General features: G+C 48.0%; 1 protein-coding gene across 1 annotated transcript; it reads right to left on the bottom strand.

Moving 5' to 3' along the window:
• Positions 1-12137: 12137 nt before the first annotated feature.
• Positions 12138-13135, bottom strand: psmb11a (proteasome 20S subunit beta 11a). Its single transcript, XM_045716033.1, is given in 4 exon segments — positions 12138-12533; positions 12653-12867; positions 12870-12963; positions 12965-13135. Coding segments are annotated over 4 exon segments (876 nt in total).
• Positions 13136-15223: the final 2088 nt, after the last annotated feature.

Here is a 15223-nt window from a genome sequence, read left to right as displayed (position 1 = left end):
ACCAACACAAACATGCCACGTCCTGACCCCAAAACTAAAACACTAGCTCCATCTGCTGGTCAGGACGTGACAGTACCCCCCCCCCTCAAGGTGCAGACCCTGGAATGCACCTACCAACAAAAAAAAACAACACAAAACCCATAAACAATAACCCTAAAACAATAAGGGAGGGAAGGGAGGGCGGCTGCCGTCACCGACGGCACTGTGCTACACCCTCCCTCCCCAACCCACCTATCCTGGAGGTGGCTCAGGTGGCGCTGCTAGCTGCGCCGGGCAGATGGGCCACTTGGGCTGACCCTGGCAGACGGACCACTCGTGCTGGGCCGGGGGACAGGAGGGCCCCTCGGGCTGGACCGGGGGACAGGAGGGCCCCTCGGGCTGGGCCGGGGGACAGGAGGGCCCCTCGGGCTGGGCCGGGGGACAGGAGGGCCCCTCGGGCTGGGCCGGGGGACAGGAGGGCCCCTCGGGCTGGGCCGGGGGACAGGAGGGCCCCTCGGGCTGGGCCGGGGGACAGGAGGGCCCCTCGGGCTGGGCCGGGGGACAGTCTGGCCACTCGGGACGGTCAGGGCAGTCTGGCCACTCGGGACGGTCAGGGCAGTCTGGCCACTCCGGCAGGTCAGGGCAGTCTGGCCACTCCGGCAGGTCAGGGCAGTCTGGCCACTCCGGCAGGTCAGGGCAGTCTGGCCACTCCGGCAGGTCAGGGCAGTCTGGCCACTCCGGCAGGTCAGGGCAGTCTGGCCACTCCGGCAGGTCAGGGCAGTCTGGCCACTCCGGCAGGTCAGGGCAGTCTGGCCACTCCGGCAGTTCAGCGCAGTCTGGCCTCTCCGGCAGTTCAGCGCAGTCTGACCTCTCCGGCAGTTCAGCGCAGTCTGACCTCTCCGGCAGTTCAGCGCAGTCTGACCTCTCCGGCAGTTCAGCGCAGTCTGGCCTCTCCGGCAGTTCAGCGCAGTCTGACCTCTCTGGCGACTGTTGACTGGCGGGCAGCTCTGACGACTGTTGACTGGCGGGCAGCTCTGACGACTGGCGGGCAGCTCTGACGACGACTGTTGACTGGCGGGCAGCTCTGGTGACGACTGTTGACTGGCGGGCAGCTCTGGCGACGACTGTTGACTGGCGGGCAGCTCTGGTGACGACTGTTGACTGGCGGGCAGCTCTGGTGACGACTGTTGACTGGCGGGCAGCTCTGGCGACGACTGTTGACTGGCGGGCAGCTCTGGTGACGACTGTTGACTGGCGGGCAGCTCTGGTGACGACTGTTGACTGGCGGGCAGCTCTGGTGACGACTGTTGACTGGCGGGCAGCTCTGGCGACGACTGTTGACTGGCGGGCAGCTCTGGCGACGACTGTTGACTGGCGGGCAGCTCTGGTGACGACTGTTGACTGGCGGGCAGCTCTGGTGACGACTGTTGACTGGCGGGCAGCTCTGGTGACGACTGTTGACTGGCGGGCAGCTCTGGTGACGACTGTTGACTGGCGGGCAGCTCTGGTGACGACTGTTGACTGGCGGGCAGCTCTGGTGACGACTGTTGACTCCGGATGCGTGGGGCAGGTATTGGACGTACCAGCCTGGAGACACGCACCTCCATGCTAGTGTGTCTAGCGGGAAACACCGGACCGAAAGGGCGCACTGGCGGTCTTGAGTGCAGGGTTGGCATCACCCCTTCCGGCTCGATGCTCCCCTTGCCCTGGCACCTGCGGGGCGCTGGTACTGGGCGAACTGGGCTGTGCGTCCGTATAGGCGAGATGGTGCGCACCTCAGCGTAACATGACGCCCTCCACCTCGTACGCTCCTCCCTGTAGTCACGGGTAGCTGGCTTACGGCTCCTCCCTGGCCTGGCCAAACTACCCGTGTGCCCCCCCCAAAAAAAATCTTGGGGCTGCCTCTCGGGTTCCCTTAGCTCCCTTAACTTGTCCGCCCAGAATGTTCTTTCGTCCTGCCAGGTCCATTCCTCCATTTTCTTCTCCTGTGGCTTCCTCCTCTTCTGCTGCTTGGTCCTTTGGTGGGTGGTTCTGTAACGGCTGTCTTCTGTAGAAATGGACCAAGGCGCAGCAGGTATGTGAATACTCGTCTTTAATTAAAATAAAGAAGTAAAGCATCCACTTAACAATGCAAACAAAGTGACAACAGCTACAGTTCTGCAGGCTAGAAACGCAGTGCAAAAACAACCACCCACAACCCCAAAGAAAAACACACACACCTATATAGGACTTCCAATCAAAGGCAACTATACACACCTGCCTTCAATTGGAAGTCCCAATCATCCACCCAACATTTAACCAACACAAACATGCCACGTCCTGACCCCAAAACTAAAACACTAGCTCCATCTGCTGGTCAGGACGTGACACAGAACTTCAGAGAGCAGTGTTGAGAAGACCCTCAATTGGAGCTACTTAAGAGAGTGATCCTTAGAACAGATGACCCAAGACTCCCTGAAGTGCCACCACCAATGGCTGAGCTGCTACAACTTTGAGGGCAAGTCGCCAAGCAACACAGGGTGCAGTAAGCACATCTTTGAGCTGGGAAGGACCGGAGCTTTCCCTGTTTTCAGATGTGTGAAAACCTAGAGTACTCAACCTAGAGTTGTGGCAACAAACTTGAGAAACAATACATGTTCATTTTTTATAGTCTTCATTGTACTTTTGGAATGGTTTTAGAATGATTTACTAAACTGTTTTCTTTTCCTGGATATCTATGCTCTTGACGGTTTACACTTCAAATTAGCAGACCTACCGGTGGGTAGATATCCGGGAAGACGGATGGACTACCCTGGTGTAAATACAGTAATAAACAAGTCAGTCCGATTACACAGATCAGGTCAAATATATATTTTTTTGATCAACATTTTTTATTTCACAATATACAACACACAATGCAGGATCACGTTACAAATACTAGCCGACAAGACAACACTAACAATCTGTAACGATGTGCGCTGAGAGTTGCGAAGAAAGTTCAGGGAGTGAGTGTTTTAATAAAATAAACAGAACATAATACAAAACAAGAAACACTAACAGCACACCGACATGAAACTGAAACAATGACACCTGTGGACGGAACCAAAGGGAGTGACATATATATATTTTTTTGAGCAGTATATATATATATATATACTGCTCAAAAAAATAAAGGGAACACTTAAACAACACATCCTAGATCTGAATGAAAGAAATAATCTTATTAAATACTTTTTTCTTTACATAGTTGAATGTGCTGACAACAAAATCACACAAAAATAATCAATGGAAATCCAATTTATCAACCCATGGAGGTCTGGATTTGGAGTCACACTCAAAATGAAAGTGGAAAACCACACTACAGGCTGATCCAACTTTGATGTAATGTCCTTAAAACAAGTCAAAATGAGGCTCAGTAGTGTGTGTGGCCTCCACGTGCCGGTATGACCTCCCTACAATGCCTGGGCATGCTCCTGATGAGGTGGCGGATGGTCTCCTGAGGGATCTCCTCCCAGACCTGGACTAAAGCATCCGCCAACTCCTGGACAGTCTGTGATGCAACGTGGCGTTGGTGGATGGAGCAAGACATGATGTCCCAGATGTGCTCAATTGGATTCAGGTCTGGGGAACGGACGGGCCAGTCAATAGCATCAATGCCTTCCTCTTGCAGGAACTGCTGACACACTCCAGCCACATGAGGTCTAGCATTGTCTTGCATTAGGAGGAACCCAGGGCCAACCGCACCAGCATATGGTCTCACAAGGGGTCTGAGGATCTCATCTCGGTACCTAATGGCAGTCAGGCTACCTCTGGCGAGCACATGGAGGGCTGTGCGGCCCCCCAAAGAAATGCCACCCCACACCATGACTGACCCACCGCCAAACCGGTCATGCTGGAGGATGTTGCAGGCAGCAGAACGTTCTCCACGGCGTCTCCAGACTCTGTCACGTCTGTCACGTGCTCAGTGTGAACCTGCTTTCATCTGTGAAGAGCACAGGGCGCCAGTGGCGAATTTGCCAATCTTGGTGTTCTCTGGCAAATGCCAAATGTCCTGCACGGTGTTGGGCTGTAAGCACAACCCCCACCTGTGGACGTCGGGCCCTCATATCACCCTCATGGAGTCTGTTTCTGACCGTTTGAGCAGACACATGCACATTTGTGGCCTGCTGGAGGTCATTTTGCAGGGCTCTGGCAGTGCTCCTCCTGCTCCTCCTTGCACAAAGGCGGAGGTAGCGGTCCTGCTGCTGGGTTGTTGCCATCCTACGGCCTCCTCCACGTCTCCTGATGTACTGGCCTGTCTCCTGGTAGCACCTCCATGCTCTGGACACTACGCTGACAGACACAGCAAACCTTCTTGCCACAGCTCGCATTGATGTGCCATCCTGGATGAGCTGCACTACCTGAGCCACTTGTATGGGTTGTAGACTCCGTCTCATGCTACCACTAGAGTGAAAGCACCGCCAGCATTCAAAAGTGACTAAAACATCAGCCAGAAAGCATAGGAACTGAGAAGTGGTCTGTGGTCCCCACCTGCAGAACCACTCCTTTATTGGGGGTGTCTTGCTAATTGCCTATAATTTCCACCTGTTGTCTATTCAATTTGCACAACAGCATGTGAAATTTATTGTCAATCAGTGTTGCTTCCTAAGTGGACAGTTTGATTTCACAGAAGTGTGATTGACTTGGAGTTACATTGTGTTGTTTAAGTGTTCCCTTTATTTTTTTGAGCAGTGTATATGGCAGGTAATCAAGGAGGTGATGCAGTCCAGGTGAGTGATGATGCGCAGGTTCGCGTAACGATGGTGACAGGTGTGCGCCATAATGAGCAGCCTGGTGACCTGGAGAGGGAACACACGTGACACATACTGTCAGGAGTCAATTATTTGAGTGCACAATATGACATTTACAGAAAGTAGAGTTTACAATAAAAAATATTCTATATTATTCTCAGAAAAGAACGTCCCCCCACTCCCCTACCATGTAGGCCCATTGCCTGGTCAAGAGTTGTTGATATCTGATAGATTTTAGCATAATACATCCCATGCCTCAACTGGATTTGCCCGAGCTTTATTTATCACGGCCACTGACCGCTCTATACGAACAATATCTTGGAAATATGGTAATCATGTTTGAGTCGAGAAGATTGTAGGGGTAATCCAAGCACTAAGGATAACCTTTTTTTTGCTGCTGTTAACCCCACTTAAATTATTATTTTCTGAACCAGTTGCAATACAAATGAATGGCGGATCTTTGTTCACAGGGACACCCATCATTTTTGTAAGGAAATCTGAAACGTGACCAGAACTGGGACACCACAGGACATTCCCAAAACATCTGCATTAGTGTTCTGACATCATTCATACGGCATCTATCACATATTGGAGTAGGAATCAGCTTCATCTTAAAACGTCTAAATGGGGTTGCATAACTTCTATGTATAAGCTTATAATGTATAAGCTGGTGTGCTGGGTTTTTAGAGGTAACAAATACATATTCCCAAATGGTATCCCAGTTCAGGTCGTGCCCCAATCCCTGCATTTCGCGGTTCCATACTAGAGTGACACCCAATGTAGAGCATTTAACAGACAGTACGAGTACGTTTAATTTTTACTATAGCAATCCTACCTTGTAATGATATTTTAAGAGAGTTCCTTCTGCAAACTTTGGAAAATTTGGTGGGTATGCATATCCACAAATAAATAGTCTGCCTCATGCCACTGCATTGGAGATGCAGCAGGCAAAGTTAAACATTTCGCAGGGCTATTAAGGGGCACCAGTATAGATTTTCCCAGTTTATATCTAGAGAATGAACTGAAAATAGTAAATCATTTCAGAATCTGTGGAAGGGAAATTGAGAAGTCTGCGAAATACAATAAGGTGTCATCGGCATAGAGTGACACTTTATGCTTAGTACCTTTAGTATTGATGGGTGAAATAAGTGGGTCCAATCTAATTGCTTGGGTAAGGGTCTCCAAAGACAGTGCAAAGAGCGTTGGTGATAATGGACATCCTTGTTTTGTGGAATGTCGTAAACAGAAAGTCTTTGATAGAATGTTTCCCGTCTGCACAACTGCTTGGGATGCAGAATACAACATTTTTACCATGGAGATAAAGCCTTTACCTAAACCAAAGGCCTCCAAAACACACCATAAATAGTTCAATTTTAGCATATCGAAAGCTTTTTTTCACATCCAAACTAAAAAGTGCAGCAGGGACTGGGTCGTTTTCATTTATATTATGGAAGAGACGCCTAATATTGTCTGAGGCTAAACGACCCTTTATAAACGCAGTTTGATCATTGCTAATTAGATTTCCTACAAGCAGTTCCACTATGATGGCAAGTACCTTTGCAAACAACTTGAGCTCTGTTGTAATAAGGCTTAAGGGCCTTATTAAGGGCCTTAAGGGCCTATAACTGTTACAGTCTAGGGGAGATTTGCAATTTTTTAACAAAACTATAATCAGTGAGGTGATTTGGTCTCTATGGAATTCTCCTTGTTTTAATGCATGATTGATAGATATAATTGGGAATAAAACTGCCTAAACGTATCATTAATTTCTGCCGGGTCATGTTATATCTTACCAGATGGTGTTTGAATTGTATTGATACCAGAAAAGGCCTTGTTTTGCTTAAGCCTTGTTTCCCCTCAAACATTTTGTCACCTCCCAAAGTGACTGGTGGGATGTGGCTGTATCTGTATTAAACAATAAACATTCTTTCAACTTTGCTCAAAGTTGTGCAAAAAAAGCCTTATTCTGCACCTTTTTGTTTGGTGCTGTCAAGTCAGATACTATACAGGATAGCTCCATGGTCAGAAATGACAATGAGGAGCAGCTCAGTTGTCTGAATACACCTGTTTATATAGGGAGATACAAATATGTAGTCTAGCCGGGAAAATGTATTATGACTTGAAGAAAAGAAAGTATAATCTTTGACAGTCAAATTCCTTAGACGCCAGGTGTCTAAAATATTAAGCTCTGCAGCAAATGAGATGAGATCACCAGAGGCCTGATCTGTTTGCGAGTCTGATGAAACATGATACCTACCTAACAGAATTACACACCTGATTAAAATCTCCAACCACAACAAGTTCTTATTCTTTTCAAGATAGAACTAAGGAAATTAGAATCAGGTATGTTTGGACAGTAGATTGAGGGGAAACACATCTTAATGTCCTGCATCATCATTATCAGAACAATCATCCTGAACACGTAGTTTTCAATCAAATAATATCAAAACACCTTGCGTTTTGTTAGTGGCTGAGGAATGAGCAACACATGTATAGTATCTCTCTTGGAATCTACAGACATCAGAATGTTTTAGGTGGGTTTCTTGTATTAGGGCGATATCAACCTTTTTGCGTCTGATGCATTGTCACGGAATCCCCTGGTACTGCTGCTCATTCCATGCACCAGTTCCGGGGGACTATGTCACTGGCCTCTAGGCGTCACTGAACTCTCATTACACACACCTGATTCCAATTCCCCTAATTATTAATTGTATATATGTGCCCTCTGTTCACAATTGTCTTGTCAGTTGTTGTTGCCATCCTGTACCTGTGGGACAGGTACAGGATGGCAACAACAACTGCCCGAGCTACACCAGTAACGCACAATCCCTCCATCAGTGCTCAGACTGTCCGCAATAGGCTGAGAGAGGCTGGACTGAGGCCTTGTAGGCCTGTTGTAAGGCAGGTCCTCACCAGACATCACCGGCAACAACGTTGCCTATGGGCACAAACCCACCGTCGCTGGACCAGACAGGACTGGCAAAAAGTGCTCTTCACTGACGAGTCGTGGTTTTGTCTCACCAGGGGTGATGGTCGTATTCGCGTTTATCGTCAAGGGAATGAGCGTTACACCGAGGCCTGTACTCTGGAGCAGGATCTATTTGGAGGTGGAGGGCCCGTCATGGTCTGGGGCGGTGTGTCACAGCATCATCGGACTGAGCTTGTTGTCATTGCAGGCAATCTCAACGCCGTGTGTTACAGGGAAGACATCCTCCTCCTTCACGTGGTACCCTTCCTGTAGGCTCATCCTGACATGACCCTCCAGCATGACAATGCCACCAGCCATACTGCTGGCTCTGTGCGTGATTTCCTGCAAGACAGGAATGTCAGTGTTCTTCCATGGCCAGCGATGAGCCCGGATCTCAATCCCATTGAGCATGTCTGGGACCTGTTGGATCGGAGGGTGAGGGCTAGGCCATTCCCCCCAGAAATATCCGGGAAAATGCAGGTGCCTTGGTGGAAGAGTGGGGTAACATCTCACAGCAAGAACTGGCAAATCTGGTGCAGTCCATGAGGAGGAGATGCACTGCAGTACTTAATGCAGCTGGTGGCCACACCAGATGCTGACTGTTACTTTTGATTTTGACCCCCCCCCCCTTTGTTCAGGGACACATGTATGTTAGTCACGTCTATGGAACTTGTTCATTTTATGTCTCAGTTGTTGAATCTTGTTATGTTCATACAAATATTTACACATGTTAAGAGGGGAAATGGAAAAACAAAACAAAACAAATAACCATACAAAAACACCCTTCCAACTAAGCCTACACTCAACACCCCATTCCACTACTTTGACCTTTTCTGCTGCTGCACCATGCCAACGGCCTGGGATGGACCAACACCACCACTCAACACACCCTGTATCTCTTCTGAAGTCAAATCTCATATTCCCAAATAATTTTCTGCAGCTGCCACCACAACATACACTGCTCAAAAAAATATAGGGAACACTTAAACAACACAATGTAACTCCAAGTCAATCACACTTCTGTGAAATCAAACTGTCCACTTAGGAAGCAACACTGATTGACAATAAATTTCACATGCTGTTGTGCAAATTGAATAGACAACAGGTGGAAATTATAGGCAATTAGCAAGACACCCCCAATAAAAGGAGTGGTTCTGCAGGTGGGGACCACAGACCACTTCTCAGTTCCTATGCTTCCTGGCTGATGTTTGGTCACTTTTGAATGCTGGCGGTGCTTTCACTCTAGTGGTAGCATGAGACGGAGTCTACAACCCACACAAGTGGCTCAGGTAGTGCAGCTCATTCAGGATGGCACATCAATGCGAGCTGTGGCAAGAAGGTTTGCTGTGTCTGTCAGCGTAGTGTCCAGAGCATGGAGGCGCTACCAGGAGATAGGCCAGTACATCAGGAGACATGGAGGAGGCCGTAGGAGGGCAACAACCCAGCAGCAGGACCGCTACCTCTGTCTTTGTGCAAGGAGGAGCAGGAGGAGCACTGCCAGAGCCCTGCAAAATGACCTCCAGCAGGCCACAAATGTGCATGTGTCTGCTCAAACGGTCAGAAACAGACTCCATGAGGGTGGTATGAGGACCCGACGTCCACAGGTGGGGGTTGTGCTTACAGCCCAACACCGTGCAGGACATTTGGCATTTGCCAGAGAACACCAAGATTGGCAAATTCGCCACTGGCGCCCTGTGCTCTTCACAGATGAAAGCAGGTTCACACTGAGCACGTGACAGACGTGACAGAGTCTGGAGACGCCGTGGAGAACGTTCTGCTGCCTGCAACATCCTCCAGCATGACCGGTTTGGCGGTGGGTCAGTCATGGTGTGGGGTGGCATTTCTTTGGGGGGCCGCACAGCCCTCCATGTGCTCGCCAGAGGTAGCCTGACTGCCATTAGGTACCGAGATGAGATCCTCAGACCCCTTGTGAGACCATATGCTGGTGCGGTTGGCCCTGGGTTCCTCCTAATGCAAGGCAATGCTAGACCTCATGTGGCTGGAGTGTGTCAGCAGTTCCTGCAAGAGGAAGGCATTAATGCTATGGACTGGCCCGCCCGTTCCCCAGACCTGAATCCAATTGAGCACATCTGGGACATCATGTCTCGCTCCATCCACCAACGCCACGTTGCACCACTGACTGTCCAGGAGTTGGCGGATGCTTTAGTCCAGGTCTGGGAAGAGATCCCTCAGGAGACCATCCGCCACCTCATCAGGAGCATGCCCAGGCATTGTAGGGAGGTCATACAGGCACGTGGAGGCCACACACACTACTGAGCCTCATTTTGACTTGTTTTAAGGACATTACATCAAAGTTGGGTCAGCCTGTAGTGTGGTTTTCCACTTTAATTTTGAGTGACTCCAAATCCAGACCTCCATGGGTTGATAAATTGGATTTCCATTGATTATTTTTGTGTGATTTTGTTGTCAGCACATTCAACTATGTAAAGAAAAAAGTATTTAATAAGATTATTTCATTCATTCAGATCTAGGATGTGTTATTTTAGTGTTCCCTTTATTTTTTTGAGCAGTGTATATTTTCTATGATTTGATAACCATTACTATGAACGCTAAGAAGCCAACCTTACTAGGACATATATCACTCGTTGGCTAATCCCTCTGTGCTGGCACAGATCGACTACTCACTGGGATCCTCTCAGGATCCCTCACCCTTGACCTATCCTCCTCTACTTTCTTCACTGCCTCAGCATATGACACCTTCTGCACTACTCTGACTCTAGCCACCTCAACCTGCCTCTCTCGCACCGGACACTTCCGATCCCCATCAACATGGGCACCACTACACTTGACACCCACAACTTTATCCACCGAAACTACAAACCTCTTTTCTATACCCTCCTGCACTCTTCCCAAATCTTGGAATGTCCCTCCTACAAACTGCTGTGACATGACCATAAACGATGCACCTGAAACAGCGCAGTGGATTCGGCACAAAAGCTCTAACAGGTTATAACTGACATATCCTAACATGACTTTGTTGGATAAAGATCGAGTCAGAACTAAAAAGGACTGATTGTGACTCCTCTGTTTCACCACGCTCACCACCGGGTCTGCGTCGCACCAAACGGCGGGCATCACAAACACCAGGAATCTTCAACTTCAATTGCTCCACCTCCACACTTAAAGCTACCACAGAAATCACTCCTTTCATGGTGCCCTGTTCCTAATTTGCGTGATATGGAGCGCCGCTACCTCTGGTCAGGAGAAACACAAACAAATCTCACTCTCCATTGAGCATCTCACTCTCCATTGAATACAGATGGTTGACGTCAACACCCCTCATCGAATATTCAAAATGGCATAAGTTCTGAAATAAATCAATGTGCATTATTAATTAAAATGACAATTGAATGCTTAGATAACCTACGCAGAAAAAAATATATAATTACATAGAATTAAGCATAATGATTATGGTTCTAGATTGCATGAAAAATCTGTTTCACTTGTTAGAAAAATGGTAAATTCTCCGACACCCCCTATCCTCATGTAATTCGTGCCCCCTCTAAAATAATGGGTGCATGACACCCCTGCCTACCCTCAACCTGTACTGAATTGTTACAAATGAATGTTTGCATGCATGGTACTTTTATGCATAATATTACATAACAGAAATGATGTTTTTTTGACACACGCATTACATTACGATTCATAGTGCTCAGACATACATGCATCTTACTTTCTCTCTCCCATAAAGTGGCCAGTCTTCTTCATCCATCTTTTTGATCCTCTTTTGACACAAATTATTTTCTCTAATCTACTCCTACCCTCTCCCTAGCCCTGACTTTCCTATGCTGACCCTTGGACAACATAGTCAGGTTAATTTGTATTGACATCCCTTGTCTGTCACGAATGTTGAATAAAATTTCATTTGAACTTACTCTACGCTGACTTTGTCCTTTTGTGAGTAGAAATGTGAGACTAAATATCTACAGAAAAGTAATATTAAACCGACTTCAAAACACAGGTCTCTTCAAAACCATTGTGTGGCTATCACAATTTGTTTGCTCATCATCTAAGGCATCTAAGACGGAAGTACATGCAAGCAATACATGCGTACTAACTGAAGTAATGCAGGTGTTTACATTGTTTTGTGCATGTGCCAGGTGCTAGAAATCTCAACGGTAGTACCAGTGTTTGGTAAGTCGGTTTAATAATACTTTCCTGAGGATATTTTTTCTCAAATTCCTACCCACCGCACAGACAACTGGTAGAGTAAGTTGAAAGGACCTTTGATTCAACATTCTGGCTTGAAGAGCTTGTGAGAGGAAATGTTCCAAACAACAACCAAAGGTATCACAGTCTGTCAGGCAACGCTCTCCCCAGCCCTAATCTCTCCCTTTCCCCATGCATCTTTCCCTATTCAAATTTCCTTTTTTCCTCCCTCCCTCTCCTCCTTTCATTCATTCTTTCACCATCTTCAGCACCCTCTCCCTCTCTCTGTTGTACTCCTCTCTCAAATCCTCCCTGTCTCTGTGGCTATATCCTTGGACAGTGATGTGAAAGAGGTCCACACAGTTCCCTGAATATGCATCCCTGTGTGTGGCCCTGTACACAATTTCTCTGGCCAATGAGATTGCCTCCTCCTCACTCAGGCTCAACCGGACCCCTCCATCCAGTACTGCATAGGCATAGGGCGAACCTGAGCCCACTGAGAAAAACTCTCCCTGCAGACGGGTGCCGTCACTGCACACATAGATGAGCTTTGGGCCACAACGATCACTGACAAGGGATATTGTCAGGTTCCCGTCAGTTACTGCATGTCTTGTTCTGTCACTGGCACTGCCAGTCAAGTCATCCTACAAGAATCACTTGCAGACATTCCTGTCTCTTCAAGGGGTACTTTTGCTGGAGAGATGCTGTCTCTGCCTGATCCTATCCTATCAACGTTTTGTTCCCTGAATATCCACACCCTAACCTCCTCTACATCCGAGCCAGATAGAATGGCTGCCACAATGGCTGCTGTCCCCTTAAATGGCTCCAACATATGAGTGAGGAGCTTGGCAGAGCTAGTGATTGACAAGCGGCAGCCGTGGTCTAACTGGTAAAGGCGGATCTCTCTAGCCAGGATTCTCTCCGATAGCATGCAGTCTGCACCACTGTCTGAAGTGGTGACCAGTAAATGGGAGTGGATGGGCAGGAGACAAGCCCTGAGCAGCTGGCATGTGTGTCTGCTGCTGCTATAACACCTCCTTGGAACAGAAAGGCCAGGGTTCCGTGAGACAAAGGGGAATGGGCGGTGGGTGGGTGGTGATGAGGAGGTGGACAGGGAGGAAATGGACGAGTGTCTGTTGTCACAGCGGAAAGGAACAGAGCTCTGAGGGGTTGGTATGAAAGAATGCAGAGGGACCCCTCCATCTTTCTCAGATTTAAATCCACCCCAAACAAGGCTCCTTTCCATCAGCGATGTCCAGGAGAGGAGTGATATCTCCCATAGGTCTAGAGAGTGAGGCAGGAGTGTTCCACCTGTGAGACATCGGGGTGTCCTGAAAGCTACAGACGTCTTGTAAAGCAATTATGATTGTCTCTGGCTGATGGATTGTGGTTGACATCAATGCAATAAACGTTGATCACAAAACAGACTCAATGTCCCGACAAAACAGATTCACTGTCCCTTGAGTTTGAGTAAAAGGTTGATGCTCAGTGCAATCTCTTAACAGGGAGAGGCAGTAAAATGTAACATCTCAGAGAAACCCATAATCCAGAGAAACTGTCCATAGGATTGTTCTATTTTTCTCCCAGTGGAATCCATTTTTACGGCCTTGTATATGACAGTCTTGCTTAGTATTGACTCTCCCCAAATACAATGACAGTGAACTTGAAGTATTTTTATATCGGGGACTGACATACACACACACTGTTTTTACAAGCATTTCACTTGATTTGGCGATATATGATAGTGCTTCTGTTTTGATGGTGAGTAATATGATGCAGAGAAGCGACTCTACAAACACTAACTTACAGGGTCTATTCTGCTGAAGCAGCTTGTCAATGGAGCCACATTAGTGATGTGACACTTGCACTTGAATAAACATGTCCTCATTACATTTTGTGTTTCACATTAAATGTTATACCTATGAGTTATATTTGAAGGTAATTCAAATAATTATTTTGGGTCCCAAAAGCTCAAATGTTGGAATCGAAAGAGGAAGTGACGGTGCAAGGGAGGCAAACAAGCCGGCATCCTGACGATCAAATAAACCGCCTCTACCCTCCGTTCTATTGGCGAACATACAATCACTAGAGAACAAACTGGACAAGCTCCGCTCGAGGCTATCCAGTCAATGGTACCTGAAGAACTGTAATATTCTATGTTTATTGGCGTCGAGGGTGAACCAGGACATGGATAATATATACTGCTCAAAAAAATAAAGGGAACACTTAAACAACACATCCTAGATCTGAATGAAAGAAATAATCTTATTAAATACTTTTTTCTTTACATAGTTGAATGTGCTGACAACAAAATCACACAAAAATAATCAATGGAAATCCAATTTATCAACCCATGGAGGTCTGGATTTGGAGTCACACTCAAAATGAAAGTGGAAAACTACACTACAGGCTGATCCAACTTTGATGTAATGTCCTTAAAACAAGTCAAAATGAGGCTCAGTAGTATGTGTGGCCTCCACATGCCTGTATGACCTCCCTACAATGCCTGGGCATGCTCCTGATGAGGTGGTAGATGGTCTCCTGAGGGATCTCCTCCCAGACCTGGACTAAAGCATACGCCAACTCCTGGACAGTCTGTGGTGCAACGTGGTGTTGGTGGATGGAGCGAGACATGATGTCCCAGATGTGCTCAATTGGATTCAGGTCTGGGGAATGGGCGGGCCAGTCCATAGCATCAATGCCTTCCTCTTGCAGGAACTGCTGACACACTCCAGCCACATGAGGTCTAGCATTGTCTTGCATTAGGAGGAACCCAGGGCCAACCGCACCAGCATATGGTCTCACAAGGGGTCTGAGGATCTCATCTCGGTACCTAATGGCAGTCAGGCTACCTCTGGCGAGCACATGGAGGGCTGTGCGGCCCCCCAAAGAAATGCCAGCCCACACCATGACTGACCCACCGCCAAACCGGTCATGTTGGAGGATGTTGCAGACAGCAGAAGGTTCTCCACGGCGTCTCCACTCTGTCACGTGCTCAGTGTGAACCTGCTTTCATCTGTGAAGAGCACAGGGCGCCAGTGGCGAATTTGCCAATCTTGGTGTTCTCTGGCAAATGCCAAACGTCCTGCACGGTGTTGGGCTGTAAGCACAACCCCCACATGTGGACGTCGGGCCCTCATACCACCCTCATGGAGTCTGTGTCTGACCGTTTGAGCAGACACATGCACATTTGTGGCCTGCTGGAGGTCATTTTGCAGGGCTCTGGCAGTGCTTCTCCTGCTCCTCCTTGCACAAAGGCGGAGGTAGCGGTCCTGCTGCTGGGTTGTTGCCCTCCTACGGCCTTCTCCACGTCTCCTGATGTACTGGCCTATCT

This window comes from Salmo salar, chromosome ssa03 (assembly GCF_905237065.1).
Source record: "Salmo salar chromosome ssa03, Ssal_v3.1, whole genome shotgun sequence".
In the NCBI taxonomy this organism is placed as follows: domain Eukaryota; kingdom Metazoa; phylum Chordata; class Actinopteri; order Salmoniformes; family Salmonidae; genus Salmo; species Salmo salar.
Note: the sequence above shows the minus strand (reverse complement) of the source record. Positions and strands in the feature narration are given on the sequence as shown.